Source organism: Drosophila hydei, unplaced genomic scaffold (assembly GCF_003285905.1).
Source record: "Drosophila hydei strain 15085-1641.00,03,60 unplaced genomic scaffold, DhydRS2 tig00008114-arrow-pilon, whole genome shotgun sequence".
NCBI lineage: Eukaryota > Metazoa > Arthropoda > Insecta > Diptera > Drosophilidae > Drosophila > Drosophila hydei.
In genome coordinates this window covers 8,989,293-9,016,959 of record NW_022045827.1, presented here as the reverse complement: position 1 = coordinate 9,016,959, position 27,667 = coordinate 8,989,293, and the positions used below count along the sequence as shown (strand labels likewise).

At 35.9% G+C, this 27,667-nt stretch overlaps 2 protein-coding genes across 3 annotated transcripts in view; one reads left to right on the top strand and one right to left on the bottom strand.

Annotated features, from left to right (window-relative positions):
* The window catches only part of LOC111601259 (flocculation protein FLO11), a 38,367-nt gene that overhangs the window by 5,148 nt on the left and 5,552 nt on the right, over positions 1-27,667 (top strand). The window contains exons 1-2 of one of the 2 annotated variants that reach the window (XM_030224433.1): positions 25-111; positions 12,333-12,613. In XM_030224433.1, the coding sequence (XP_030080293.1) occupies positions 12,340-12,613 (274 nt within the window). In that variant the 5' untranslated portion in view covers positions 25-111; positions 12,333-12,339. Of the gene's footprint in view, positions 1-24; positions 112-12,332; positions 12,614-27,667 lie in introns of those variants that run through there. The other variant, XM_023317768.2, reaches the window with a different exon arrangement.
* LOC111601273 (outer dense fiber protein 3-like protein 2) lies at positions 9,016-9,698 on the bottom strand. The gene is made up of 2 exons (XM_023317789.2): positions 9,423-9,698; positions 9,016-9,365 (listed from the first exon to the last, which is right to left on the bottom strand). Exons 1-2 carry the CDS (start codon positions 9,436-9,438, stop codon positions 9,118-9,120), a joined length of 264 nt encoding a protein of 87 aa, XP_023173557.1. The 5' UTR covers positions 9,439-9,698; the 3' UTR covers positions 9,016-9,117.

Here is a 27,667-nt window from a genome sequence, read left to right as displayed (position 1 = left end):
CGTATGTCGATTCACCAGGAAATCATTTGGAAAACGTCAAAAACAGTTTTGAGCAAAAATTAATAAAAATAAATTTCGCTGCGCAACGTTTTTTTTTATTCCCAGCTTGAGGTAAGTTTGGAATATATATATATATATATATATATATATATATATATATATATATATATATATATATATATATATATATATATATATATATATGTATATATATATATATTTGTATTAAATATTAATTTAAAATTTAACAGACACTAAGATACGCTGTAATATTAATGATTGCGGCTTACTGTTAGAGATTTGTATTGTTAGTTATGTTTTGGGATAAAAATAGGTATCTATCAAATCCATAGTATATTTAATAACTGAACATAAGAATGAATTGAAAAATAAAGAAAATTATTTTAAAATCATCAAAAACTTCTCTCAAAACTTTTCTAAATTTTAAATAAGATATTAAATTTTATTTCCATTGTACCAAAATAAACACATTATAAATGAGTTCATAAAGCTCAACTAAAGTCAAAACTCCAAAGTTATATGATGCGAACGTCATAGAAACTTCCCGTCTATCATGCTATCATTTAAACTCCATAGTTGGCTGTACAAATTTTCTTCTTTACACAAATTTTCCCTCTGGGTGCAGCTTTTCAAAAATGCTTTCATATTTGTTCTCTGGGCCAAAAAATAAATAAAAAATATGTATAAAAAACTTGTTGACTGACTGACTGAACGGTGACAAGCGTCAGAACTGTCCACAAAAATGCAAAACTTTTAATGAAAACCAAATAAACAACTCGATGATATTACCAAAAAAAAATTTAAAAAGAAAAATATATTTTAAAAAATAAAAACTAAAAAGAAACCAATGTCCAGAATATGTGGCCAATGCACAAATACATTTCATTTCTGTTTCATATCGAGTTTCCTTTCCCTGTTTGTCGTGTGGCATTCAAATTTAATAGAGCTTTGCCAAGCACATTTTTCGAACATAAATTTAAGTTTTTTCTTATATATGGGCGCAAGCATTGTGAGCATTTCTTGTTTTTACCATTTTTGCTTAAAAAAATATAGTTTTTTTGCTACGAAATTTTCAATAAAATAGGTAATATATATTATTAGTAAATAGTGATTTATAGTTGTTTTAATTTAATTTTAATTTTATGAATATATCAAATTGAATTTTAATTTTAATTTTTTTTTATTGAAACTATCTCTACAGCCTCTATCATCTCCATATCATATTTAGATCTTTATAATTTTTTAAAGATTTTTTAATAGATTCCCAATTTCTCTCACTGCTTTCCTTAGAGAAACTGAGAGTTATGTAAATGCAAATAAAATGAAATTATTTTTAGTCAAAGCTAATTTTAAAAACTGTTTTAAGTCAGGTAAAACAAATTCTGCTTTAGCTTTAACAAAACACCATATTTTTTTAGTTTATATTACAAAATTTTGTCGAAATTGGCAAGGTCTGGTTTGAAAAGTGTTTTTTGTTTTTATAACTAAATGCTTAAGTAAATATGCTTATTTTTTGCTGAGGCTATTCAATCATTGACGCACCTTTTTCTCCGTTATCTTGGAAATTTGCTAGTGCCTTTGTTGTTGTTGTTGTTTGGGGAACTTTACCGCATTTCCGGCCCCATATCGAGTATTTGTGCTGACGCATCTTGCGGCCCCATTGACGACAATGCAGAGAAAATCAACTTAAGCTACAGATGCGCGATCAAACATTGCGAATTTCAACAGAAATACGACATTTACACAAAGCTATATTGATTCTGTTTTAGTACACGTTTCGCAAAAGGTGAAAATGGTATTTGTGTATTGGCAGTCTATAAAGAAGGCAAAGACTTCACATTTGAGAGAGTGGATTGAATGAGAAGCTAAGATGACATGATCAAAAGGCGTGCCAACTGCACAGTTGCTGATCAAATTTGAAGCCAAGCTGTGGGCGAGCATTGCGCAGTCGATTGTACTCGACTGCAACGTTCTTAATTATTGCGTTTTGTTGAGAGTCAGGTGCAGTCAGGTGCGCTCATGCCACAAGTGTGTCTCTCTGGCTGCGTTGTTTATCTTTTTGGCAGAACCAGTTTTTGCAGCTGATTTGCTTATTATCAAAATTTTAAAATTAAAAAATTATACGAAAACATCAGCGTTAATAAACAAATGAATAAATGAATGAATGAATGAATGCCTGAATGTGCGTTTAGCCAAAGGCGAAAACAAATGATGTGTTTATTTTTGGCCAATGATTTGAAATTTGTCAATTCTGTCAGGCCAGGTCGGCTTAGATCACCTGCCCGCTAGAATAGCTGGCTCACTGACTGACTGACTGACTGACTAGCTGATTGACCAAATGTGGGCAAATTGCGCAACTAACTAATTACGCGACTTAGCGGCGCCTCGCTTAGTTAGTCAGCATTGGAGGCACACCTGAACACACACAAACAAAAAGCCAATAACAATTATGATAACGATAAACGAAAATAAATAAAAAGCGACAACAAAAACCATGAAAATTCATTTCAGCCCTATTGGGCAGCCGCAGCAGCCTTCGACACGTACGTGTAATTTTAATTAAATTGTTTTTAGAAATTCGAAATGCGAAACTCTAAAATTCATACATGATTTTGCACGTTGCGGCCTCAATTATACATATAGTATATATGACTATTACACATATATATATTATATATATAGATCGAATGCGAATTGAGCTGTTAGCCAGCCTCGGTTTGACTCATCTGTGCGTATTTTGTTCCATTTGGTTTGTTGTATTGGGTTTTTCGCAGTTATTGCCTGCATTAATCACACGGCAGCAACAACTCAATAACAACAACAACAACGTTAATAATACCTTTAATTTTATGGTCAGGCCAAGTGTTTGGGAGAGCTGTGAGCTGGAGAGCGGGTCGCATGCTGGGGCTTCTCTTTATGGGCAGTTTTTGTTGCTTTTTTTTCTACACACACTTTGACAATTTATGATTGGCCATTAAGCTAAACGTCAAATTGACGCTAAGGCGTGAGTTTTCGTTAATCGATGTTCAGGTTGAACTTGAGGCAGACGCCGCCGCCACCGCCGCCAGCAGTGACTGTGCGAAATATTGTGATAAAAGGCCAATGAACAGCTGTTAACTGACCGAAAACATATTGTCAAGAGTCGAGGAAGCGAATCAGTTCATAAAGGGAAATAATCAAGAAATAGCAATTAAGCTCGAAAGCTTTATCAATGCAAAATGTTAGAATATATTCGACTGTCTAGATTAGAGTTTATTGATAGTAAAGTTTGGCTTTGGAAAACATGATTTTTAAGCTCTTAGCGCGTCTTCTTGCAACTCGACTCACAAAAAGTTGTTTTAGAGGAACTGAAAGCCCTGCAGAGAACTTGCCAACAATTTGGTATTCCCTAGTCGAATTTGACCTCAATTGAATGCACAGGACAATCAGAAACTGCAGTTAACTTTTCAACAGTTGTGTACATGAAAATTTTGTGGCTTGTTTGATTTTGCCTAGGAATTGTTGCCATGACTGCGCCCCCATAGCCAAGTGGCACAGGCGTGCTGTAAGTATCTGCTGGAAACGAAATTCATAACAAGACAACCCGAACAAAAAAAGAAGTTGTTATATCGTAAACAAAGACCTTTTGGCACCCCCAACTCACAGCGTAGAATTTGCATTTTATAGGGGCGGTAGAGGGAGAGCGGTAGTGGGCTGAACCACAGATACTCACATCAGCCTTTGTGTCAAATAAGCGCAAAATGCTGAAAGGCGTTTGCCAGCTGCCATAAACTGTCTACGAGATGTTGGGCGTCAAAATGCACAGCAAACAATTTCAGCAAATGTCAAGTGTAGAACGTGCCAGCCATGGAGACAGATACAAGCAGACGCTTGACTCCACACATGCACAGAGAGAAAAAGAAGTGAGATGACAATGATAAGGCTGCAGTCAGACTATTCAATGTTTGCTCAAATGTTGAGATATTTATGGCTACGCATGGCAGAATAAAGCTGCAAATCTGATGCGTAACTAAAAGACTTTGCTTTTCTTGAATCATCTCTTTTTATAGAGCTCAGTAAATATTAAACTTAAACAAGAAAAGTTATTTGCTTAGTTTAATATTTTATAAGCATTTCTCTAAGTGTACTTATTCCAATATTTTAACGGATATTTACTTTTTCTGTTTTGCTGGTCTACAAATAATCCTCTTATAAATTATAACTATTCACAATATAATGTTAATAATACTTAATGCAATTATAATTAATATTTAAGTGTCTAATCTACATATGAATGGGGCTTTTTATACCTAAATCAAAAGCCGGACTTATGTTAAAATTAAGTTCAAGCTCTTTGTGTTCCGTATTAAGAATTTTGAATATTATTTATTGTCCAAAAATGTAAATAATTCTAAAAGTAAATATTGTATCATGGATAGAAATAAAGGAGATCTTCCAAAATAGTGCATGACCAAAACTATTCAAATCTGAAGTTCAGCCAACCAGAAACTAGAGTAGAATTAAGTAGAGTAAAGTGATTATAAAGTAACTATAAAATATTAAGTCTGACTTTTAGTTAGAATTAGCTTTTAAATGCTATAAGCACCGTGGGAAGCAGTTGAATGAATAGTCTAAAGAATTGTTTATATAAATTATACAAACATTTATTTTTAAAGAACAATAAAAAATTAATTAAAATATATAAATGATTTTAATGTGCTTAAAATTGCTTTATATTTTTAAAATATATTTCAATTTATATTTTTTTAAATATATTTTTATTTAATTTACATATATTTATATAAAATAAAAATATGAGAAATTTAATATTCCTTTCAATATTTTGTGTTTAAGCACAATTTTTTTTCACTCTAATTAGAGCTATGCAAATCATTCTGAGTCACAAAGCTAAACGCTTCAGCCGAACAGAGAACCACATGCTCTATGTCATATTTGTGCAATACAATTGAAATAATAGCTATTAAACCACATGAACTTACTCATTTACTATGGCCATAAAAAGTATTGGTCTATTGTAAATATATCTTTCTATATGTTTATTCACATGTGGACTCGGTGAGCAGCTGCAGGCAGCATTCAAAATAAATTCATAATGTTAGGGAACACCCTATATGTGCACTTGTTTGAGTAATTTGGTTTGTCGCCTTTGTCACAGCGGCAACAGAAATGAAAATTTTGCATACGGAAATAACAGCAATTGTGTGGCTATCACATTGCAATGACAGCTGCAGCAACAACAAAGTTGTCCGATTGGCATTGGTCGCATTTTGGGGTTTTTTGTTGCTGCTTTTTTTTGGTTGATGACTCGGTTTGGTGTTCGATTTACAACTTTACTTAAATTTTTGTGGCTTGGTCATCAACTCGTTTGGCCACCGAGGCTGCTATTCAAGTGAAATTCATAATATTTTATGGGTTCGCCTTGACTGCCAGCCGAACTTAAAGTAGGGTATTTGCAAGCTTGTCTCTCTCTCTCTGTGTGCGTGTGTGTGGCCTACATATCTTCTGCGATTTAAGTGCACAACTTTAACTTTCTTTTAGCTTTAAGAACTTGCGCCGCAAAATCCTCACAAATTAGATAAACATGTAAATGTTTATTGACACAAAAAGGACACTGACTGACGACCGAGGCTAGGGGCATTAAATCTGAATGTGTAATATGCGTATGAATAATAAGGTATACAAACAGGCACACAAAAAGGGACACAACTGGCAATACAAATTGACATTTTATTTGCCTTTCACCTGATGACAGACGCCAGACGACAGTCTGTCGAGAACCGAGCAGAGAGAGAGAGAGATGAAGAACGAGAGACTGAGTGAGAAAACCGCAGAGGCTTGCGGTCGTTGGCGGAGGCAGAGGCATTGCCATCGCCATTGGCATTACAGATCCGAGTCGGAGACCCGAAAACGCATAATGTAGTAATTGAGTGTTGAGGAAATTCTGTTGGCAACACGTCTAAAGCAATGCGGAACACATAAATATCTTGTGGGCTTAGCGTGTTACAGATACGCTAACAGCTTAAAGATGCCCGCACACTCAGATACAAGCGTATCTTTAAGGACTGCCCTGACTTCAGTTTCGCCAAAGACCCATCATTGGCAAAACATTTAAAGTTCGCCCGCTTTACTTTCAAAATGTGAATGCACTTTTATTATAGTTGTTGTTGTTCGTTGTTTGTTGTTTGTTGTTCGATGTTGTTGTCGTCATACGTGACGAGTTTTTTTTTCGGGCATTGCTCTACTTTTTCTTCGCGCAGCAGCAGGAAGATGAAATTATTTTTGGATTTGTTGCCTTTTGCGTACACACGTAAAATTTTTGTCTTTCAGTTGAAAGTTGAGAGTTTTCTTGTTTATTTATGGAGCTTACATTTCAGATGCCGTCCCGTCCCAAAAGGTGAATGTGGGACGGAAACTGAAATGAGATTTCTTGGCTTAGGCTAATTTAACCAAAAATAAACATACATAAATAGTCCAGGCTGCAAAAATGTACTGAAACAGACATAAAATGAGTATAAAAAATTGGGTCACTTAAAAAAAGATTTTTATTCAATTTAATACGTCAAAAAATACAAAATATGATACTCTGCTTAAATATAATTTGTGCTTTCGGGGTTTTTTTATGGTAAATTAAACGCGCAAATATATTCGCAGTGGCAAATTAAATTTTGTCTCTAAACGAAATTTGCGGGTGTCGAAAAAAGTGCGCATTATATTGGGGCCAATCAGCAAGGCGAGTCACGTGCTCTGAGGGTCAGTCGGGGAGGCTAAAGCCAAGCTAAGCTAAGGAATTCATTCGATTTACATGACAGCAACAACAGTTGAAAATGTCACAGTCTATCAATAGTAAATAAAGCAGCTGCTTCTCGCCATAGAGAAAAATAAAGCAAATCAAAAAATTAATTACGTGTGAGGTCAATGGGCATTGCGTGCCTTTGATTCGCTCTCAAGCGATTCATGCTATACATGTGGTGACCCTTTCGGCTGCGTGTGGTTAAATCAATTGCCAACGGCTGTCAAATTAACCGGCAAAACATAAATAATATAAACAATATTGTTGAGGCTGTTTCATTGATTGGGCCCCAAGTCCATTTAATGAAGTTGATGTGTGGCATATTAAGTATACGCAGCGGGTGGAGAGCTTAGCTGTTCGAACTTTGGCTGCTATTTAAATATGCAATTAAATTCTATGCCACTTAACTATGCCCATTTACAATTACCCAACGGCTCGATGCCGGCTTGGTGCACCCTCAGGCAATCCAAACATACAATTAAGCTTACAGAGATCATGTAATGCCAAGTCTGGGCGCAAGATCGTGCTAAAAATAACGAAGAACGCATTATAAATGCCATGTTAACTCTAGAGATGGGCAGCAACAGCAGCACTTAAAGGTAATTTGCCCCATTATGGCGCAAGGGCCAGCAAATTGCGCATCTAACAAGTTAAGAATAGAATAGGAAAGCGATATGCACTATAAATAGTTAAGAGCACATCCAAATGCAGCAGCAGCAGCAGGAGCATCTAGAGCCAGCTCCATGCGATGATGGCCCATAAACGATGAGGAGCATTTCTGCTGCTTCTGCTGCTTCTGCTGCTGCTGCTGATTGACATAAAGAGCAAGTGGAGTCATAAAAGAAGTTGCTGCCAGCAGATGAATCAACATTCCAAGCGGTCAACGTACCACGTACCAAAGCATGCCACAGCCAGCCAGGATGATGATGATGTTGCCACAGCATCTTCAACGGCAGCAGCCATAAAGACAAAGACAGTGGGCAATGAATGCATTGAAAGCGGCTGCTTAGCCCAACCAAAAACTCAAACAGAACAGGCCAAGGCACAAGATGCCAGAACGTAACATTAAAATAAACGCGCTCAGATAAATCTTCAGGTTCTGCTGCTTGCCACGCCGCTCAGTCGGCAGCCCCTGCAGGAAGAAACTGCCTGTCCAAGTTCAGCGAAAATGCAATCAAACGCGTGCACTGAAAAAAAAATATATAAATAAATTATATATGAAGCAATTTTGTTTAATCGAGGATAAATTTAATAATTTAACCATTTAAATTTAATTAAAAAATATTTAATTATGTTAAAGTTTGATAATCGTCAATTTTTATATTTAATGCATTTATTTATTTTTAAATATACTTTTTAAAATTTTTTAATTTTTTAATTTTTTAAAATCCGCAAATAATCTAGTTTAGCTTTTAATAACTTTTATTTACAAAATATTTACAATTTGCCAACTTTTGTGTATCAAAAATAATTTCATAACTCGCAAACAAAACTTGCTAAAATGAAATATAAATCTTTTTCTCAGTGTATAAGTGTGTAAACATGTTGGTGTTTGCGTACGTGATGTCCAGCACTGGTCAGTTTTCAAACCCAATCCAATGCGAGTGTCCAAGTGTCCAACGAGGCCATCTGCAAAATGCACGCATCGCACATCGCACATCCGTGAAATTCCTGCGCAGCTCTCGTGCTATGCATTTACGTTGACGTTGCAATTACAACTTGCGGCGGCAGCAACGGCAACAATGTGCGCCAAGAGGCAGTTAGTCGAGGCCCTTTCTTTGCTTTCAGTTGCGTTCTCACGACCAAAGCCAGCTGCTGCCCGCCTGCCTGCCCCTACTTTAGTCTGACCGTCTGCTCCAGCTGCCTGTTTACTGTGTGATTATTACAAGCAGCATGAAAATAACAGGCTCTTGCTTAGAACCACAGCAAACGTTGACTATTCGCTCAGATCAGTCAGTCAGTCAGTCAGTCAGACAGACAGCAGGGCCAAAGTAAGTTACTTAAGAGCTTGGCAACTTAATGCCATGGCGGCTTCATTATGGCCCAGACACAAAGCCAAACAGCTCAAGACCACTCTAAACCTTTTAAATTGCCAAGTGGCATTTCCACTGCCCACTGGCCACTAGCCACTGACCACCGATTGTCACATTACCATGAATTAACAAAAATATGCTTAATTACCATCAAGTGAAAACACCATCATATACAGAATTCTATATCTACCTATTATATTATTAATCCTAGGATGATAAGTCAAGTTATTTCACATCCCGAGTAGTACATTCAACGTTTTGTTTTGCGACTAGTTAATTATAGCGCACGGAGTTGGGTTTGTTTAGCTCTCCCCGTCGAAGCATACTAAACTCAAGTCCCTTAGCATTCCCAAAACGAGTAATTTGACCAATTTGATATTCAGCCGGGCCGGGACCCGATTTTTTAAATGCTGGCATTGCTGGTTTTCGTCCAAAGGAATATTGTGGACCGCGACGCATGCGCGCATCGCAGTTTAAATATCCAAATGTGCTAGGCAGCGTATAAGCCGCCGGCCCAGGTCCTAAATGCGAGTAATTCATAGTGATTATTAGAAGAAAAACTCGAACTCTTCTCTTACCTGTTGGTCTCGGCATAATATCCTAATCACTTTAATCAAAGGAAAATCCAAGGGATGAAAAAATATACGTCTTTTGTTTTAAAAATTTAGGTCCCTAGACTCTACTTGTTGTGGGAAACAAATACGAATGCAGCAATGACGAACAAACGCCTAGATTCAGGGACTACGCAACGATACAAAAAGCAAGGCTCAACTGTTTTTTCAAAAATACTAAATGCAAAATAATACAGAAATTTGAGTTACAATCACACTACAATTTTCGTTTTAGCTATAAATCTAGTTTCCCTTTTCCAAAACGTCTTTTTTTTCTACAGAAATTTTAGAAGTGTTCTTACAGATAATTTCTTTAACAGTACATGAGTTAATGTGACTTTTTTTGTTGGAAAGATCTAAATATTTGCACGGCTTGCTATATCAAAGCAATTATGTTTTATTATTAATATTTATATTGTAAATATATTTTATATTTTTGTTTTTTTTTTTTTATCTTAGTCATATAGAAAAGTCTTCAAATTTGGAGTATTTTTATTAAATATGAAAAAAATTTTAAGCAGTTGCTTAATTTTGGCTAGTTCAGCTGATTTTTCATAAAATAAATAAAATATTTAAATCCGATTTATATGTTATATTTTTCACATAAAAAAAAGTAAAAAAAAAAAATAAAAATCAGTGTTGATAAATATGTTTTAATTTTTATGTTATGATTAATTATTTTTGGAGTAATTTATTTTTTAACAAGGGCTGAGGAAGCGTTGGCGAAAAAATAAAATTAATTTTAATATTTTTAAAAAATGTATAAAATCTTGTATTAAGTTTTGTATTAATATTTCATTCGCGCATCACTCTTCCGGTTCGCATACATATTTATATTGAATGAAAGCTCTTACTCTGTTCTAGCTCAAATATATCTCTTTATATAAACATAACTAATCGATGGATTGATGTAGTTCGCATATTATTTAGCTGTTTATAGATAGAAAGACACATGATTATTCACACAGATAAGCAGCTTCTGTCGTTGACCGGCGGCAATCAACACTTGGGCTACATAAATAAATAATAAAGCACACGCTCATTTATTATTAACACCTAGGGCGTAAAGAAAAACATTAATTAAGTTGAATGCACACGCCACGCTAATTAATATTTAATTTGTTTCAAATTGTACAACAATTTGTGCATTGTTCTCAGCGGCAGATGAGCTGCTCATCCCGCCGCTTAGCATTCCCTCAGCAAATTCCAGACACTCACTCGCTCACTCACTCATTCATTCAGTCAGTCATTCATATAATTTTACTAATACTGAAAACGCATTCTGACAAGTGAATCTGCCTGACAAATTGTGTTCTGTTCATTAATCTAAATAATGTCAACTTTTTGCCTCGCCTGCTATTTGTGGCACTCGGGGAAATCCCCGAACACCTGCACAGCAGCAACTGAATTGAAATAGGTGCCATTTTTTGTGACAACCAAATTACAATCTCAAATTTATGCGTACCTCCATGTAGCTATCTTCTTTTATCTTTTATATTTTTGCTTTGCTTTTTTTACATTTTTCAAACAACTCAACAACGTTCCTCAATTTGTCAGCAAATATTGTAGTCTGTATTTTTTTTCGTTTTATATTATTGAAGAAGTGATATGATTTTTGTGTATTTCATAAATAACTAGGCGGTAGTCTCTGTACTTAAATATTTAAAGCAATGGGACATAGAATTTATAAAGTTACCCATTAAAATTATATATATCTATAGTATTATATATAGATTATATTTTAAGTTAAATTGTATATGGATATAAAATTATAGATAGGTTTTTTCTATGTATACAATTTTAATCAATCCTTAAATAAATAGCTAAAAACAGCGAAAATTCGACTCTAATTCAAACATAAAATAATTGAACAGTTTTATATAAAATTATATTTTATACAAACACAAATGCTTCTGGCTGTGACTTTAGTAACTTATATATACTATTCAAATGTTCATAGGGTATATAAAAACACAATGTCTCCGTTAAGTTTTAGCACTTTGTAAAAGGCGACGTCAATTTTCGCACATTATTTTAAGAACCAGTAAAATTTTGTATGACAAAGTTTAAAATGTGTTAAAAATAATACAAAAGTCTGCCTTAAGCCTGCCTTATTAGACTTATATAAATTGAGCTTTAATTTCCACGAAATTTTTTAATTTGAGCTTTGTCATAAATATAAATAATCTAAATTTAAATGGAACCCAATTTGCTAATTAAAAACGAAAAAACAGAAAAATTAAAGCAAGACTTGTGCTTTCAACCGTTTTATTTTACATTCTCGGCTTTAATTGAAATTTTAAAATAATATATATATATCACATAAATTTTTTAAAAGTTCATTTATATAAAATTATTTATTTTCTAAAAATAATTGGAATTTAATTAGTTTATTGCAAACAACTAATAAGCAAAACTTTGATTTGTGTAAAAAAACTTTGTGTAGTATAAAAAATGCTTTTGAAATGGACTTTTTTATGCCACGTAGAGCATTTTAATAATTGAAAATGAGTTAATTGCATATTTAAATAGCTCAATACATATATTGATTGAAAGATTAGTTTTTTAAAGCGCTTGCTTTTTTAATTAAACGTTTTAGCTGATCCCTTACCACTTTGTCACTCCAACTTTGAGCAGAAAACTTTAATTCCTTTAGCTGTCAATTTGTTTTTTATGCTCAAAGTTTGCCTGCATAAATTAAGAGAGCAAAAAATGCAGAAAAGTTTTGAAAACTTGCTGCACTTGCATAAAAATGATGCCTGGCTGGGGCTGGCACTCAAGACTTGGCGCGTGGCATATGGCCAAAGGGTTGAGAGCAAGACCGAAAGAAAAATCTCACCTAGAATTAATATTTTTTTTTTGTATTTGCAATTGCAGCAACACGATGCATACAGACGGGCATGTGGAGTCAACGCAGCTGAGGCTCAGCCTCGATTTGGGTATTTCCAATCAACAGCCAGCTGAGGGCATCGGAATGGCAACAGATCTGCAAATGCCTGGTAAATATTGCCAAAAAAATAGCCAACAGCGCCGGGGACGACGACGACGTGGCGCAGCTGAGAGTGCCAAGTGGCAAGCAGCTGGTGGATTCTCTGGCATTTTTTGTTGGTCCATCAATTTGGCCATTCTGATTTGGCTAGCACATTGCACGAATGCCGGTAAGTGTTCTCCTCTTGCAATACTAATAAAATTTCCGTTATGAGTTAAATGATTTGACATGCGACGAGACATGGCAACGTAACATGACTACGAGACATGTGTTTCCCTACAATACGTACTCCCACACAGCCCCACACACACACACACACACAAACCTCAATTAAAAGCACATCAATAACACTTGCCCTCGGTGACCCTCGACTTGCCCTAGTTGCTCCATTTCCTATTGCCTGGCAATGCAATTGGCACTTTGCTTGGCAGCTGGCTTGAGGGTTGGGTGATTTTGATTTTGATTTATTTTACAATTTAGCAGCAGCAGCAGCCAACAAGAAATATGCTAAGCTCTGACTGTGACTGAAGAGCTAAGCCAGGGCTCCTGCCTGCCTGTTCTCCTTTCCCTTACAATTTATGTCTTGGTGTTTTTTCTTGCTATACTCTGTTCCCAGTGGGCTCAAGGAGTATATGCGGCTCTTTGAACTGTAGTCAGACTGTGAGCCATGCCCACTAGGAAAGACGTATCTATAGTTCAAGCAGTTTGAGCGCGAGAGTTACAAATTTAGTTATATTTAGATCTGTATTTCTTTGTATATACCCCATATTTGAAGCCAAAAACAGAGTGTGCCGCACAATCTGTTGTCCTGACTGCAAAACTTCTTGTATTTCTTTTAGTTTCGTTTTAGAGGTCAAGAGTTCAATTTGATTTTACTGACTGCAAAATTGTGTAAAAATGTTTTTACTCTTAATGCAGCTTTGTCACATTTAGATAATCGGAGCATTTTCCAGCTCCAGATGCATTTGATATGTTAAATGTTTGATGCATTTAAGGATTGTGAAATAGATAACTCGACATAAAACTCAGAACTTTGACTTAATTTATTACAAATAAAACTCATAATAAATTATGATTATTTTAAATTTGTATTCTTCATTCTGCTGGAAATCAGCTTGAAAGATTTATTTGCCTGGCTTCGCAATCTTAAAGTTTTTCCATTTAAGCAAACATTTCGTTCAGTTGCCTCTTCATTTGCCTGTCAAACCCATTCTCTGGATAGTTCATTAGAGCATTCGGATTACCTAGAGGCATTCTGTTATCTCATCCGCTTCAAAGCAGGCAACACAATATCGCATCATGCAGCATGCCCCATGGCAAATAAATAAAATGGCAAAATGTAAACCAAAATGAACCTGTCGCTGTCTGCAGTTTAGTAGCCGAAATTAACACTAGCTTTACATTAACTTTGGCAGCTCCCAAGTTACGCCCGCCCACAGTCGTTTTTCAGCTAGACGTATGTCGATGTCGGTGTATATATCTGCATATATATCCAGGGCAACCGTTTTCACAGCCAAAATAAACGCCAGGCAACGGCAACAGCAACGGCGGCTCCCTCACAAAATTTCGGCCGCCGAAAATTTCCCTGAGCGCAAATTTGAAAAGCGCTTTAAATGCTAAGCTGCATTTAGGCGTTTGTCCCGTCACACCCACACACACACACTATCCCATGCTTATGCTTGTTTCCTTTGTGTGTTTACCAGCTGTTTTTAAACATTTTTGCTGGCGTTGCTGCTGCTGTTGTTGGTTCATTTTTTTTTTGTTAGCCCGTCTCGCAACCGCCAAATGAGGCGACCCCACAGAGAGGAGGCTGTGGCAAGTACTGGCACTCGCGGAAGTGGCTGTTGCGGTTTATTTTTGCACATGTGTTTGCCATGCAGCCGTGGCAGCCACTGTAATGCTGCAATTTGGGCGCAACACTCTGCAATTTGTGTGTGTTCAAGTTCAGCATTGTTAAAAGTTCAGCTTTGCCACAGGCCACATCAGAACCCAGCGGCCTAGCGATATAATTTTTAAACAGCAAAAAACGACTTGGCAAATCTCATTAAATTACAGCAAATCATAGCTGGGCTTAATGCGTTTCTATGCGAGCTCGTTTGTGACCCAATTGCTTTGGGAACGCTGAAACATTTGTTTTGCTCTGCTCTGAAATAAAAGAAAGAGAAGAAGAGCTTATTGGCTTTAAACTCTGCCTATTTATGTGTCTATAAATATATCTATATCTATATCTAATTCTTAATTTATGTCTATATCTATATTTAAATATATATCTATATCTATATCTAGCTCAATCTGAAAACAGAGCATCAATCAGTCGTTCCCTTCGGCATGCTCCTGACATGTATTTTTTCCTTCCCATTTTTCTGGTCAAACGTCACGAAATGAATTTTAATTTTTTATAGCGCAACCTTTTTAATTTTCTATTAAGCGGTTCGCAAACACAAAGTCTTTTTTATAAGGCCGAGTCGTAAAAATTAGAAATCTTGCCAGTTAAAACTGACCAGGAAGGCTTCTAGCCAAAGAGCTGCCATTTACAGTAGGCCAAAGGACCATCAAACGTTTCATACAAATTATAAAACAAATTTTGAATACTCTTACTTGATAAATATTTATAAAAAATAGATTTCTTATAAATTAAAATCTTTTAAATGTAGCTTAATAAATATTAAAAGTTGTCTTAATTAATTTTTTTTAATTTGAAATTTTTATTTATTTTTATTTTTATTATAATGTAAAATTTAATATACAATTAATATATTACATTTTTTCTAATTTTTTCTAAACTCCTAAGCCCTCTTCACTTGAGTAATATTTATATAAAGAAACTTATATAGTATATAAAATATTTTAATTTATAAATTCCTGCTCGTTAGCTGCTTAAATATCCTTGTTTGAAAACAGAATACACAAGCTAAGCGCGTTGATTGTTCTTTTAGAATTTGAACGGCAATTTGATGTACCTGACACGAACATAAACAACAAAAAAAGGTATTTGAAATTGCGTAAAAAGGAGCACAGCAACCAAATGCAAAGAGAACAATAGAATAAAAGTCAAGCCATGAAAAGTGCATTTAAATTGATCACAAGGGAGAAAAGGGAAAAGGTTGGGTAACTGTCGCAATGGGAGATAAAGTCAAATCAAATACACGTAGCAAGCTGAAAATATGCAAAGTGCAATAACAAACCGAAGTAATCCGAAAAACACACACACACAACGGCATACAGCACAATAGTCGAGGTGCGACAGCAAAGTGAAACAAAATAAAAAAAACAGAAAACACAGCTTCCTAGCTCATTTAGAATATTAGATACTCTAGCTGATACAGAAATGAAACTGGCTGGAAATTTTGAAATGATGAAATTAGTTATTCAAAATATTTTAAGAACCTTAACTTAAACTTTGAAACTGAAGACAAAGAACGAGCTATAGAAATTCCTTATTTAAGGAGTTGTAAATGTGGGGGAGTTTATTTGTGGGGGAGTATATGTGATTTCTGTGATATATTTATCTCATATAATTTAATTTAAAGCTAGCTCATAGATGACTGTGTCATTAGAAATGTACACAGATACATATATAGCTCGCATCTCAATGTCGAGTCTTCTCTCGCCGTTTGGCAAGCATAAGAGCTTAGAACTTTCATAGGCAAGTGAACTTGATAAGTCTACAGTATTTATCATCCATATTTAAGTGCGTTACATATTGCATATATCAATCACGCTACCCCTTTTAGCCAGTTCACGTTGCATATCGACAGCAGTTAAAAATGTAGAACAATCTTGCAAATTTTAAGCACATTTCAGCTGCTTGTGAAGAAGTCGTCAGCAGTGCAAAACCGATTTGCATATTTTTACACAAACACACACACGCACATACCCACACACACACACACACGCATAACTAGTACAGTTGTGCAAACAATACAGCCACACATAACTTGCATACAATAAATCTTGTGACGTCTCAAGAGAAAGACGTCACGTAGCACACAAAAATGGTGGAACTTACTTTTCCTGTTTCCTGCCCCACAAGTGCCTTGTTGTTGTTCCTGTGCGCTGTTTGTGTGTGTCTGGTGAAAATCTTTTCAGTCGCTGATAGTTGGCAGCCACAGCAAACCATAAGGCAGCCAAGTTCGTTGAGGTCTTGCCTGCTGCTGTTGCTGCTATTGATGTTGCCGTTGCTGCTGCTGCTGCTGCATCCTTTGCACCCGCCACAGATTGACGAAGAAAAATTGTAGCTAGTTCACATGAAAATTGTCAAGTAAACGAGTGCTACTATTACCAGAATGAAAACGAAAATGAAAACGAAAATGAAAAGAAAATCGAGCTCGTCGTGCATGGAGAATATTATCGCGTGAGTCTGTCACACTGAGCGCTTATTCATAATGAGCCACAGGCTGGCTGCAAGCCGGAGTCTGGATTTGATATTCATGCGGTGTAGCATCGAGCTTTGAAAGAACCTGCCAACGCCTCAGTTGGCCAAAGTTTAGCTGTAATAGTCACCATCAGCTTTACGCGGATTACCCAAATCGAACCAAGCGACCTGTTTGGGAGGTCAAAAAGTTCGCAAGATTTATAGGTATTGGCTGGAATTAAATTCTGATTATATATATTTAAAGTTACCTAACTTTTATGTTTGCGTTTGGTATTAATAATTTGCTAAAGAAAACAGTGAGTTTATTAGTTGCATATGATGGAAATGCGGAAAAGCAATTAAACTTTATATTAATTTTATTAGAAATAAAAACAAAAAAAATATTTTGATGTGAGTAGAATAAAGAGATGCACAAAAAATTAAATTTAAAACATTGAAGTAATCAAAATAATACAAATATAAAATAATTTTATGTTAAATATAATGATATTTAAAAATAAAATAAAATAAATTCTAAAGAGTTTTGTAGCTTCAATATTTAAATGGCTTAAGTTTGTATATTTCAACTAATAACAGTTTAAATAATTTAAATATATAATAAATATTTAAATAAAATTCATATTAAAATATTATTTGTTTTTATATAATTTAATTGTTTTTAAATTCGTTTGCCAGAAAATAAACGATAAACCAGGCATAAATTGTAAATACTTCAAATCGAATATTTAATATATGCTTGAGACATGCGGCAAATGTGTCAAATTCTAATCAATTTGCATAGCATTCTTATTGTACAAACTTGATTTGTTTGAGACTTAAATTTGAAGATTAAAACCATTTAAATGCCAACAAAAATATGCACAAAGCATTAACAAGATGTCTATGCCATACTAAGCCTTGAGCTGTGAGCCTTGTAATATAAAAAAGAAAAATCTTTAAACAGAGTATTTGCAAGTGGAGCATTCCCGACTGACGCATTCCTATTTAGCTGATTGTACCACTTTCTCAATTATACGCAGCACAGCAACGCAAGTCCGCTGTGTGCCACGCAGATGAGCAACTCGCGGCTGTTGGCAGCCGCAGTCACAGCCGCAGCCACAGCCACAGCCACAGCCGCAACCACAACCACAACCTCATCATGTACTCCCATTAGAAGCGATCCCCAACAGCCCCTGGACGCTGACTAGAAGTTGGCACAAGTGAATGGGGTAAATGGGCAAATAACGATATGTTTACATATGGCGCTGCCAATATGGCAGAAAGAAGGGCGCAGTCAAATGGAGCTGCGGCAAATGTGTCGCTGATTTATATGCGAATTTGTGTGCTGTCGCCAAAGGTGGCACGTAACGCATTGGCAAGATGCGAGCAAGCGAGCGAGCGAGCAGTAGGTGGGGCGCCTGTTGCCGCTGCGGGCTTTGTGGGTGGGCGGCGGTGGTCGGCGTCTGAGTGTGGTGGCAAACAAAAGTGGGTAAAGCATAAAAACAGCAACAAACACAGACACATAAGAAGACAAACATTGAGACAGCGAGGCAAACAGACTGGCAACAACAAGTTTTCGAAAATATTTTTGTTTCAACAGCGTGAGAAAGACAAATGCCCCGAGCAGTTCGAACGTGCAACATTTTGTGGCTGGCGCTGCTTAAAGCTTTAAAATGTGTGCTGCATTTTGTCAACGTCTGAGTTCAGCATCCGCCTAGCTGTTCATTTTGAATGCATACTTCATAAATCCTTGTCATAACTTTGCTATCAAGTTGCCGCAAAATCGTTAAGAACTTCGCCAGCTTTGCGGCATTGCAGCGTCTCGGCAGCGCCAGCATCGGAGGATGCTTCTGTTTTCTGCATGTTGCGTACACGCCACGTTGGCTCCCAATTGCAATTTTTATGGCACTTGCCACGCCCCCAAAACTATTTATTGTTCATTTATATGCAATGTCCTCAACTATATGGCCACAAAATAGATGGCCTGGCGATAGCAGCCCGGCAATGATAAATATAACGACAAGATTAGAAGTTATAAAGCATAGCCGCGACTTGAAAGGCAATTGATATGGCCAACTAAGCTTAAAGACTTTAACTATATTATAGTTGTGTGTATATACTTTAAAGCACTTTTTCATTGTTTAAGTTTATGTTTTATTAAATTCTTAAAGTCGATTTTGCGCGCTGAAATTTTAGCTAAAATCTTTTAAGCTCTCTCCACAATTATTGCTTGTTCATTTAGCGCTGAGCGCATATTTAGAACAATCCTCTTATTTGCATGTAATTTCTCGCTAAGTACATTACATTTTTTCTAATTGCTGTACAATGAACCACACCAAAGGAATAAGTTCTTACAACTGCCACTAACAACAATATTTCAACTGTGACGCTTCAATTAGCATTAAAATCAAGTGGCGCACTTACATTGCCTAAGTCTTGCACGCAAAGGAAAATAAACAAATAAAGCAGAAGAAGACGAAGAAAAAATAAATATATTCTTCAACAAACCGGAAATATTTTAATTTCCGCTTTAGGCTTTTTTCTCAACATATTTTTACGGCCGTTGCTTGCTTTTGGGCCATGTTTTTGCCTCCTTAATTGTTGTTGTTTTTTGTTTGTGCTGTTCTTGTACATTAAATGAAATTAAATACTTTAAGCATCAGAAGTCGGCAGTGAGCAAATAAAATTAAAAGAAAAGCACTGAAATTTGCATAAAATGCTGTAGCTTCTGGCCGAGGCTAGTTAACCCCAGCTGCTTCCAGTTGCAGCAGCCCTCATCAGGCTTGACATTTTAAAGATGTCTGACCGTTCTACGGCTCTTAATTGAATTGTTTAATGGAGTCTTACGACGACGACAGCAAACAGAACCAGCGAAAAAAAAGGACAGCGAACAGTGAGAGGAAAAATCAGAACGGCGTAAAATAAAGGCAAAATGCGGGTCGACAAACAGTTTTTCGACCCCTTAACCCAGCCCCCACTTGGCCAACCTTTAATTTAACGCCACTTTGCAGCCATAAAAAAGCAACGGCAACAAATTGTCGCCATTGGTCAGTGGGTGGGTGAAGCAGGTCAAAGGAACAAAAAAAACTTAAGGAAAAAGGTAAAAACTCACACATTATTATCGTTATCAGCTGCGCGTAGTTCTTATCTTATCTGTTCCATTAAAAGCAATGCATTCACTTCGCCATTTTATGCCTGCAAAGTTTTACGCCAAATGACAAAAGTTAAATCTAGTCGCATTTGCGTGGCTTAAGCGTGAGCCAACCGCCCTTGTGGCTATTTCTATATTTTCCTAAGGTTTTCCCAATACCATTGGGAATTAGTGAGCTGCTATTTGGCTACGCTTGGCTTTGTTGCTCCGCCAGCTGTCAAAATATATATATTTTCTTTTCGTTCGTAATTTAAAGTTCTCTTTACTCTGTAGAGTGCACGCTGTTGGCAGTTTTGCCAGATCGTTCGTCATAAAGTTTGGTAAATGTGAATAAAGTGCAGTTTTTTGACACTGATTCATTGCCTATTTCAAATATTTATAATTTACTTAAGCTAAATTATAATAGTTTCGAAATTGCGAATAAACAAAAAAAAAAAAATATTCAATCAATCATAAATTTCAAATGATTTAAAATAATAAAAAATTAAATACACAATCTAAATAAGAAATGAATTAATTTGAAATTATTTTTTAGGTAATGTGAATCGATACAAATTATTTTATTTATATTTTTTTATTTGCACTGCTTAATTTTAAAAATTTTTGTTTATATATTATAAAATGTTACACATATTAAATATTTATTAAAATTGTTCAATATCTTTCATAAAATTATGACATTTTCCAAAATATTTTCTAAAATATTTAAAAAAAATATTATCTAAAATATTTAAAAAATATATTTAGATAATATCATGATTCAAAAATAATTTAAAAAAATTTATTAATATATCATAAGCTCAAACGAAGTTAATAAAATACAAGGTCATAATTTTTAGAATTTATTCTTATTTTTTCTCTAAAAACACCATTTCATATTGTGAAAATATTTTCAAATATTTTCTTTTATTTCCAATTCAAACTTCCCTGATTTGTATAACAAATATTAAATGAATGAGCAAACTACTGCTTCTACACGGAAAAGTTAAGCAAAACTTTGCTCTTAAATTTATAGCTTTTAATCGATGCAATCGTGTTACGCAAATTTTGCGTGCAGAATGCATTCAACTTTTCAGCTTTTGCGAACTTTGTGTGCGTGTGTATAGTTGGCTATGAAAACAGCAACAGTTTGCCCAATTGGCAATGCACAGTAAAGCAAACAGTGCCACAACAGAGGCAGGAATAGACCAACAATTACACTAACTGGCAGCCTCATCAAACTCATATCTGCGACTATGCAGAGTCAGCTAGTCAGACCTGATGCAGACCTGATGGGAGCGAGAGTGAAAGAGAGTGAGAGAGAGAGGGCCAATATGGGGGTCACTCATTCGGTTCAGTGGGGCGTGCTCATGGACAGTTAAAGCCGCTTTAAGCTGTCATTCAAGTCGACAACAATCGCCACATGCCAAAAGGCAACAGTGGCCAACAGCAGTAACAACAAAATGCGTGCTTCGGTTAGACCAACAGGAATTCAGTACATCAACAGAGTTCATAATTCTTGTTGTTTTTACTTGTTTTTATTTTTTTTTTGGTTTTGTTTCTGTGTGCAACTCCTTGGGGACACATTTTCCGTTTTCGCACACAATTTTACTTACTCACTCGCTCGCCGTGCAACTTTATGTTGGGGCAAGTTTTGGTAAGTGGCGCTTGTAAGTTTTCAGATTTGTTGTTTGGCAAGCGATTCCCCCTTTCAACCTGGCCCACCAAATACGCCAACTAAGCCTGACCTGTGCCCTGCACCCGGCCGGTCTGTGGCTTTGTGTACGGATTTTGTTGGTTTTGGTCCTAGGCATTATTATGCTTATTGGCGCATATGGAGCACGTATTATGATGGGTAGTTTAGACAACAGGCAGATGCTGAACTTGCTACGAGTATGATTCCACTATTTGCCACATCTCTCTCAGTCCGTCTCTCTCTCTCTCTCTCTCTGTTGCACATTGCCTAAGCTCTTACGTATGGCTGCTACGTGTGTGTGTGCCCCTTGCCATGTTTCTCAATTTGCCGACATAAGACTCCTTGTGTACAACAGTCCATATACATGTATCCATATTTATGGAATCTTTAAAGTATCGAAAATTTGCCTTTTTGCCTCTAAATGAGTCAACAAATTGCTAAGCTCTTTATTGATATGGCACATATAGAATTAAATGCAAATATTTTGACTGTGAATTTTATTTTAATTAAAGATCTTTTAGCACTGATAAATGTAAATTATGTGGTTAAATATTAAGTGAATGTGAAGTGTTTAAATTGTAATTAACTTGAATATTTTCAAATGCATAAATCAAAAATGCATAGAGCCGATGCCGCTACAGAAGTTTGTTAACAATTTCTTTAAACAAAAGTTAAAAATGTTTAAAATATTTTAAATATTTACTTTTCAGAACTCTTTCATATTGCTGTTAGCTGCATAGGCAAGCTTTTGCCTTATTACCAAATATATATAGTTATATATAAACCATATCAAATAATAAAGTAGCTGAAAAAGCGCAATTCACACGATAAATGTTATAACTCCGTGACGAATGCTGCTTTATAACCGAAAACAATTACAAAAGCAAATCCAACAAGTCAACTCATGCAAGAGTCGCAAGAAAAATTCACTTTCATTTGACAGTTGAGGCTTCATAATTTGTTTAACGTCTCCGAGCTTAATGCGAAACACAAACAGACCCACATAATGCCGCACAGAGTTCCCAGCAGAGACGGAGAGTGGCGATAGAGGGAGATAGATAGACAGATATATTTAAGGTACATAGAGACACGTGCCGCGGGGAGCAACTTCTAAAATGAAAAGTGTTAAAACTTTTACTTTCAACGCTTTTTGTGTAGGGCCAGGCTGGCGGAGCCCCGGCTAGCGAACCGGGCATGTAAATTAGCTTTTAAAGACCAACAAAAACTGGGCCCAGAGAGTCAACAAGTGGCGCATGTGGCGCATGTGGCTCGCTGCGGGTAATTATATTGTGGTCACGTTCATCTCAGGCATCTGCTTAATGTTGTGTTACACTTAAACAGCGATCTGCAGCCAGACAAAGACAGCAATAGCACTGCTCTGATAGAGAGGGAGAGAGACAGCTACTGCAAATACTGTAGACAAGTCAAACGTTAAGCCTGAGGTCTGGGCTTGGTTTTCGGCTGCATTTCGGCTAATTGTGTGGCTGCTGTTACAGTGTCAGCCAGCAGTCAGTGCGCTTATGCAATTTGTCAATATAGTGTCGATGAAGAAATATGTATTATGATATGTAGCTGGCTGACTGGCTGACTGGCTGCTTGCCTGGCTGTTGTGGCGTATGAGCAATGTTTGATTGTTTATTTAATAATTTTTGTTGTAACTGAAGCTTGCATTGTTGTAACACTTTTTACTGCTTGTGAAATCTTAAGTAGATGCTGCACACGACAAATTATTATTATTATTATTCAAATGGGCGACAATTAGACAGCTGCCTGCGACACGCGTTCCATGCTGTTTGGCATTGCATCTGTAGCCTAGTGTGTCTATAGATGCACATTACATCCGATAATACTTGCTAATGCGCCTAATGACAGAGTCTGCTGGCTGCTGGCTGCTGCCCTCTGTCAATGTAAACTGCGGCATTATTAATTTAAATAGCATGTCGAGCTGCTACACAGACAGGCACACAATGCGTCAGATACAAATGCAAACTCACAGATACAACGCATACAAATGTAATGATTCTGTATTTGCAAATAGCTATAGATCCAGTGGACAATTAACTGGGGACACATTGCCAACACGAACAAGAACAACATCAGTTCACACATAGCCATGTTTGATTATTTGATAAATCTCGCTGACAGTTGAGAAATGTAAAGCAATTTTCAATAAATGCCTTTGCGTGTCTGTGAGCTAGCTCGCTGCAGCGGAACCAGTGCCGGTTCATTTGAATAAGCGGCGCTTTCAAAGACAAAACTATTTTCATATTATCGCTAAAAGATCTTACAGATGTGTTGTTAGCTTCAGCAAGATTTATGCGATATTGTGCGAAGTGCCATAAACTGTTTGCACACAACTGTTGACAGGCGCATAATAAACCAAAAAAAAAAAGAAAATAACAAAACAAAAATAGTATTATAACTTACAACTGTTAGCTTTATATATATCTGTATATAAGTATTTTTCTTTTGTATATATATTTTATGTGAGTATCTTATCCAATTGGCTCAGCTTTCCTAAACTACAGCTCTGTAAACTCTTACTTCACTTTACTTTTGCAATTTAATACAGATGTTATTTTTATTGGGCGCTAATTGGACAGGAACATTTTTGATAATGCATGTGTTAGCCATAGCCATAGCATCTATAGGTGACTTAACTATTACAACAACTAACTTTGAGGCTCCAGACATTCAATCTATCCATGATAAACTTAAATAGCATCAAGCCGAAGTCTATGTAACTCGCTCTCTCTCTTTTTCTCTCTCTTTCTACATCTCTTTGTATCTATCGTTCCATCTCTCTTTCTATCTCTCTCTTCCTCTCCCTCTCACTCTCTGTCTATTTCTCCTCTACCTCTCTCTGTCATTCTCTCCCTCTCTATCTCTCTGTCTCCCTCTCTCTCTCTCTCTCTCTCTCTCTCTCTGTCTCTCTCTCTCTTTCTGTCTCTCTATCTCTCTATCCCTACCCCTTCCTCTGTCTTACTTTGTCTCCCTCTGCCTGCTTCAAAGTTGTCTCCGATTTATTGAGCCACTCACAGATCCTAACCAATTCAGAATTCGAGTTGGTTCTCAGTTTCAACAAAATATGCTGCTTCAATTGTTAATTGATGTTTAACAACTTTATTTAAAATTGACATTTACTTTATATTTTAACTATGCTTATTAAATAACTGGAATTAGTTCTCATGTGGTTTTTGACATTTAGAGCTCATTTTTACTCAGGCTACCTCAAGGAGCGCTATCGTAATACAGTTTCCACATGCCGCAGCACGTGGCTTTGCAATTTGTCAAGCTTTTGTGTTAGATCTTTATAGCGACTGCCGAACCGATTTCAGCAAGCTCGACTTAACTATTGGAAATACAAATAAATAGTAATAGGAGTTTGAGCAAGCGCACATATCTGTATTTCATGTCAGCTGAGTGCTTGTGAGAATTGCTTATAACACACTGGGCTTTTGATGCAATTGTTTAGCCCAAGTACGTGTTGTGCCACTGTAGTTTAGTCTTATAGGCAAGGCTCAGCCACTAAATATAACTTAAAGCGCATGAATATCACCTGCCATTAGGGCGTATAATTTGCTGGTTCTGTTTTTTGTTGCCCGATGAGTTGGCATTTATTCTGGCCAAGTTTTTAGGTGCCGCCCCCTCTCTGCCTTCTCTCTGCCCCAGCTACAGCTACTGCTCAAGCACCAGCTTCGGCTCATTTATCATTTTTTAGTGTGACAAACAAATAAAACACAAAGTTGACAACACTCAAAACGCTCGTTTGTTGTCGTTTGTCTCCGACTCTGTGTCTACTCGTCGTTGTTGCTTTTGTTTTAGGTTTTTTGTTGTTTGATTTATTTAGTTTATTTTATTTTTATTTATTTTTTTCTTTGCTGCTTTTATTTCGTTTTGACTGGCATTTAAGCATCAATTTCAAATCGCATTTCAGCTGCCGTCTTACGCGTGGCTGATTTTTGCGCCAACAGTCGCTTCATAAACATACCTACACTGAAAGAAATTTGCAATAGGTTATAGAATTTGCATGCTAATTTGAGTAGAAAATAATATTCTTTATTATAATTGAGATTTTAAGTTGACTTGAGACTTAGAAATATTTTATATAAAAATATATTTGGAAAAATATAAATTGAAAAATTCATAATAAAAAAATTGGCTTTAATTTAAATGTTAAAATATAAAAAGGTTCCAGATTAAATAATATGCAAATCTTTGTTTAATGTTTTAATATATTTATATATTTATATATTTATATATTTATATATTTATATATTTATATATTTATATATTTATATATTTATATATTTATATATTTATATATTTATATATTTATATATTTATATATTTATATATTTATATATTTATATATTTATATATTTAGATATTTATATATTTATAAATTCACCATTTACCACAAAATTGTCCATTTATTTCTGAATATTCTAAGATATGTAAGTCAAATCTCCTACAAATGGCACTTAAGTAGAGTTAACTTTCTCAGACCATGAAAAAGTCCAAATTTATGACATCCGCTTTGTTGGCTTGCTGTGTAGAGCTAACTGACGGTGTCTTCAAATACATTGCGTCTATTTCACAGCACATAAATTTCAAGTTTTACAGTTGCATTCGGCCCTGCCGAGGAGACGGCAATCACAATTACAATTTATGAACCAAATAATATATAGTATATAAATATATATATATATATATATAATTTGATTCTGGCAGTCGCCTGCACTTCATAAACAAAACAGTTTCTCGATCTAACTAACCGCAAAATGCTTAAGTGGTGAGCAGCCACTAGACAGGGTCATAACAGGAAATTTCTGACTGACTCTGCGGGCGGCTGAAGTGGCAGCAGAGCGAAAGGTGGTGTCTGAGGCGCAGCAGACACAGACAGTAGATGGATAGCTGGAGCTACTTGCTGAAAATCTAATAATGGCCTGCCAGCCAAGGCGACAGCGTACTTCTGCTCAACTTAAGGCAAACTTGAACAGTTTATGAAGTAGGCGTAATAAAAAGGCAGAGAGAGAGAGAGAGAGAGAAAGAAAGTAAGAGAGTGGGAAAACCACAGGACACACTGCCTTGACTTAACCATTGTGGACAGGCCTTGAATTGTGTTTGGTGATTTGTTGTAGTTGCACATTTATGGCCTGGTTTTAACTGCTGCCATATTTATCAATGGGCGCCGCTCACTAAGTATTATTAATAGTGCGGTTTAGTGTGCGTCTCGCAGAGCCCATTTCCATTTGTTTGCTCATAACAATTGCGCCAATTTGCGCTTATCATTTATCACTAGCCGCATATTAACACTGAAAAAAATCACAATCATATGACCATGAATCGCACAATTTGCATAGGCAAAAAAAACAAAACAAAACAAATCGAAACGGAAAAACAATCAAATGCTAATTTCCAATGTAATTTCCACGGACTAACAATAAATTTAGAAAGACAAAGGCGACACATCTTAAATACAACTTACACGGAATCATAAAGAAGCGCCGGCTGTACACAGCTTAAATCTGAAATAAGATCTTGCGGTGGCGTATACGTAATCTCAGCCGTTGCACGACTCAAATTACAGTTTGTGGTGAAAAAAAAAAATGATTATTGCTGTTGCTGCTGCTGGTGCGGCTGCTGTTCTACATAATGCGCATAATAATTTTGTTCATTTAAAACGTGTTGGCCAGCCAAATACAGGCAGCCAGACAGACAGACAGAGTCTCACAGACACAGACACAGACACAGTCACAGCAAAGCGCTTAAGTGTGACGCGTCATCATAAATAAAGAGAAGAAAGATAGAAAAAAACACAGAGACAATGGGAAGTCGCGGAATTAGCGTTGCGTTCTACAATGAAAACGGGAAGCTGTTTAGCTAATTGCAGCGTTTCAAATTTCGCGTGTTGCATAACAAAACGAGCCAAGTGACAGACAACAACTACAAAAACAACAAAAACAGCTACAACACTCAATTTCATTTGAATTTTGTGACACAAAACGTATCAAAAATCAAGTGAATCACGTCTCAGAAC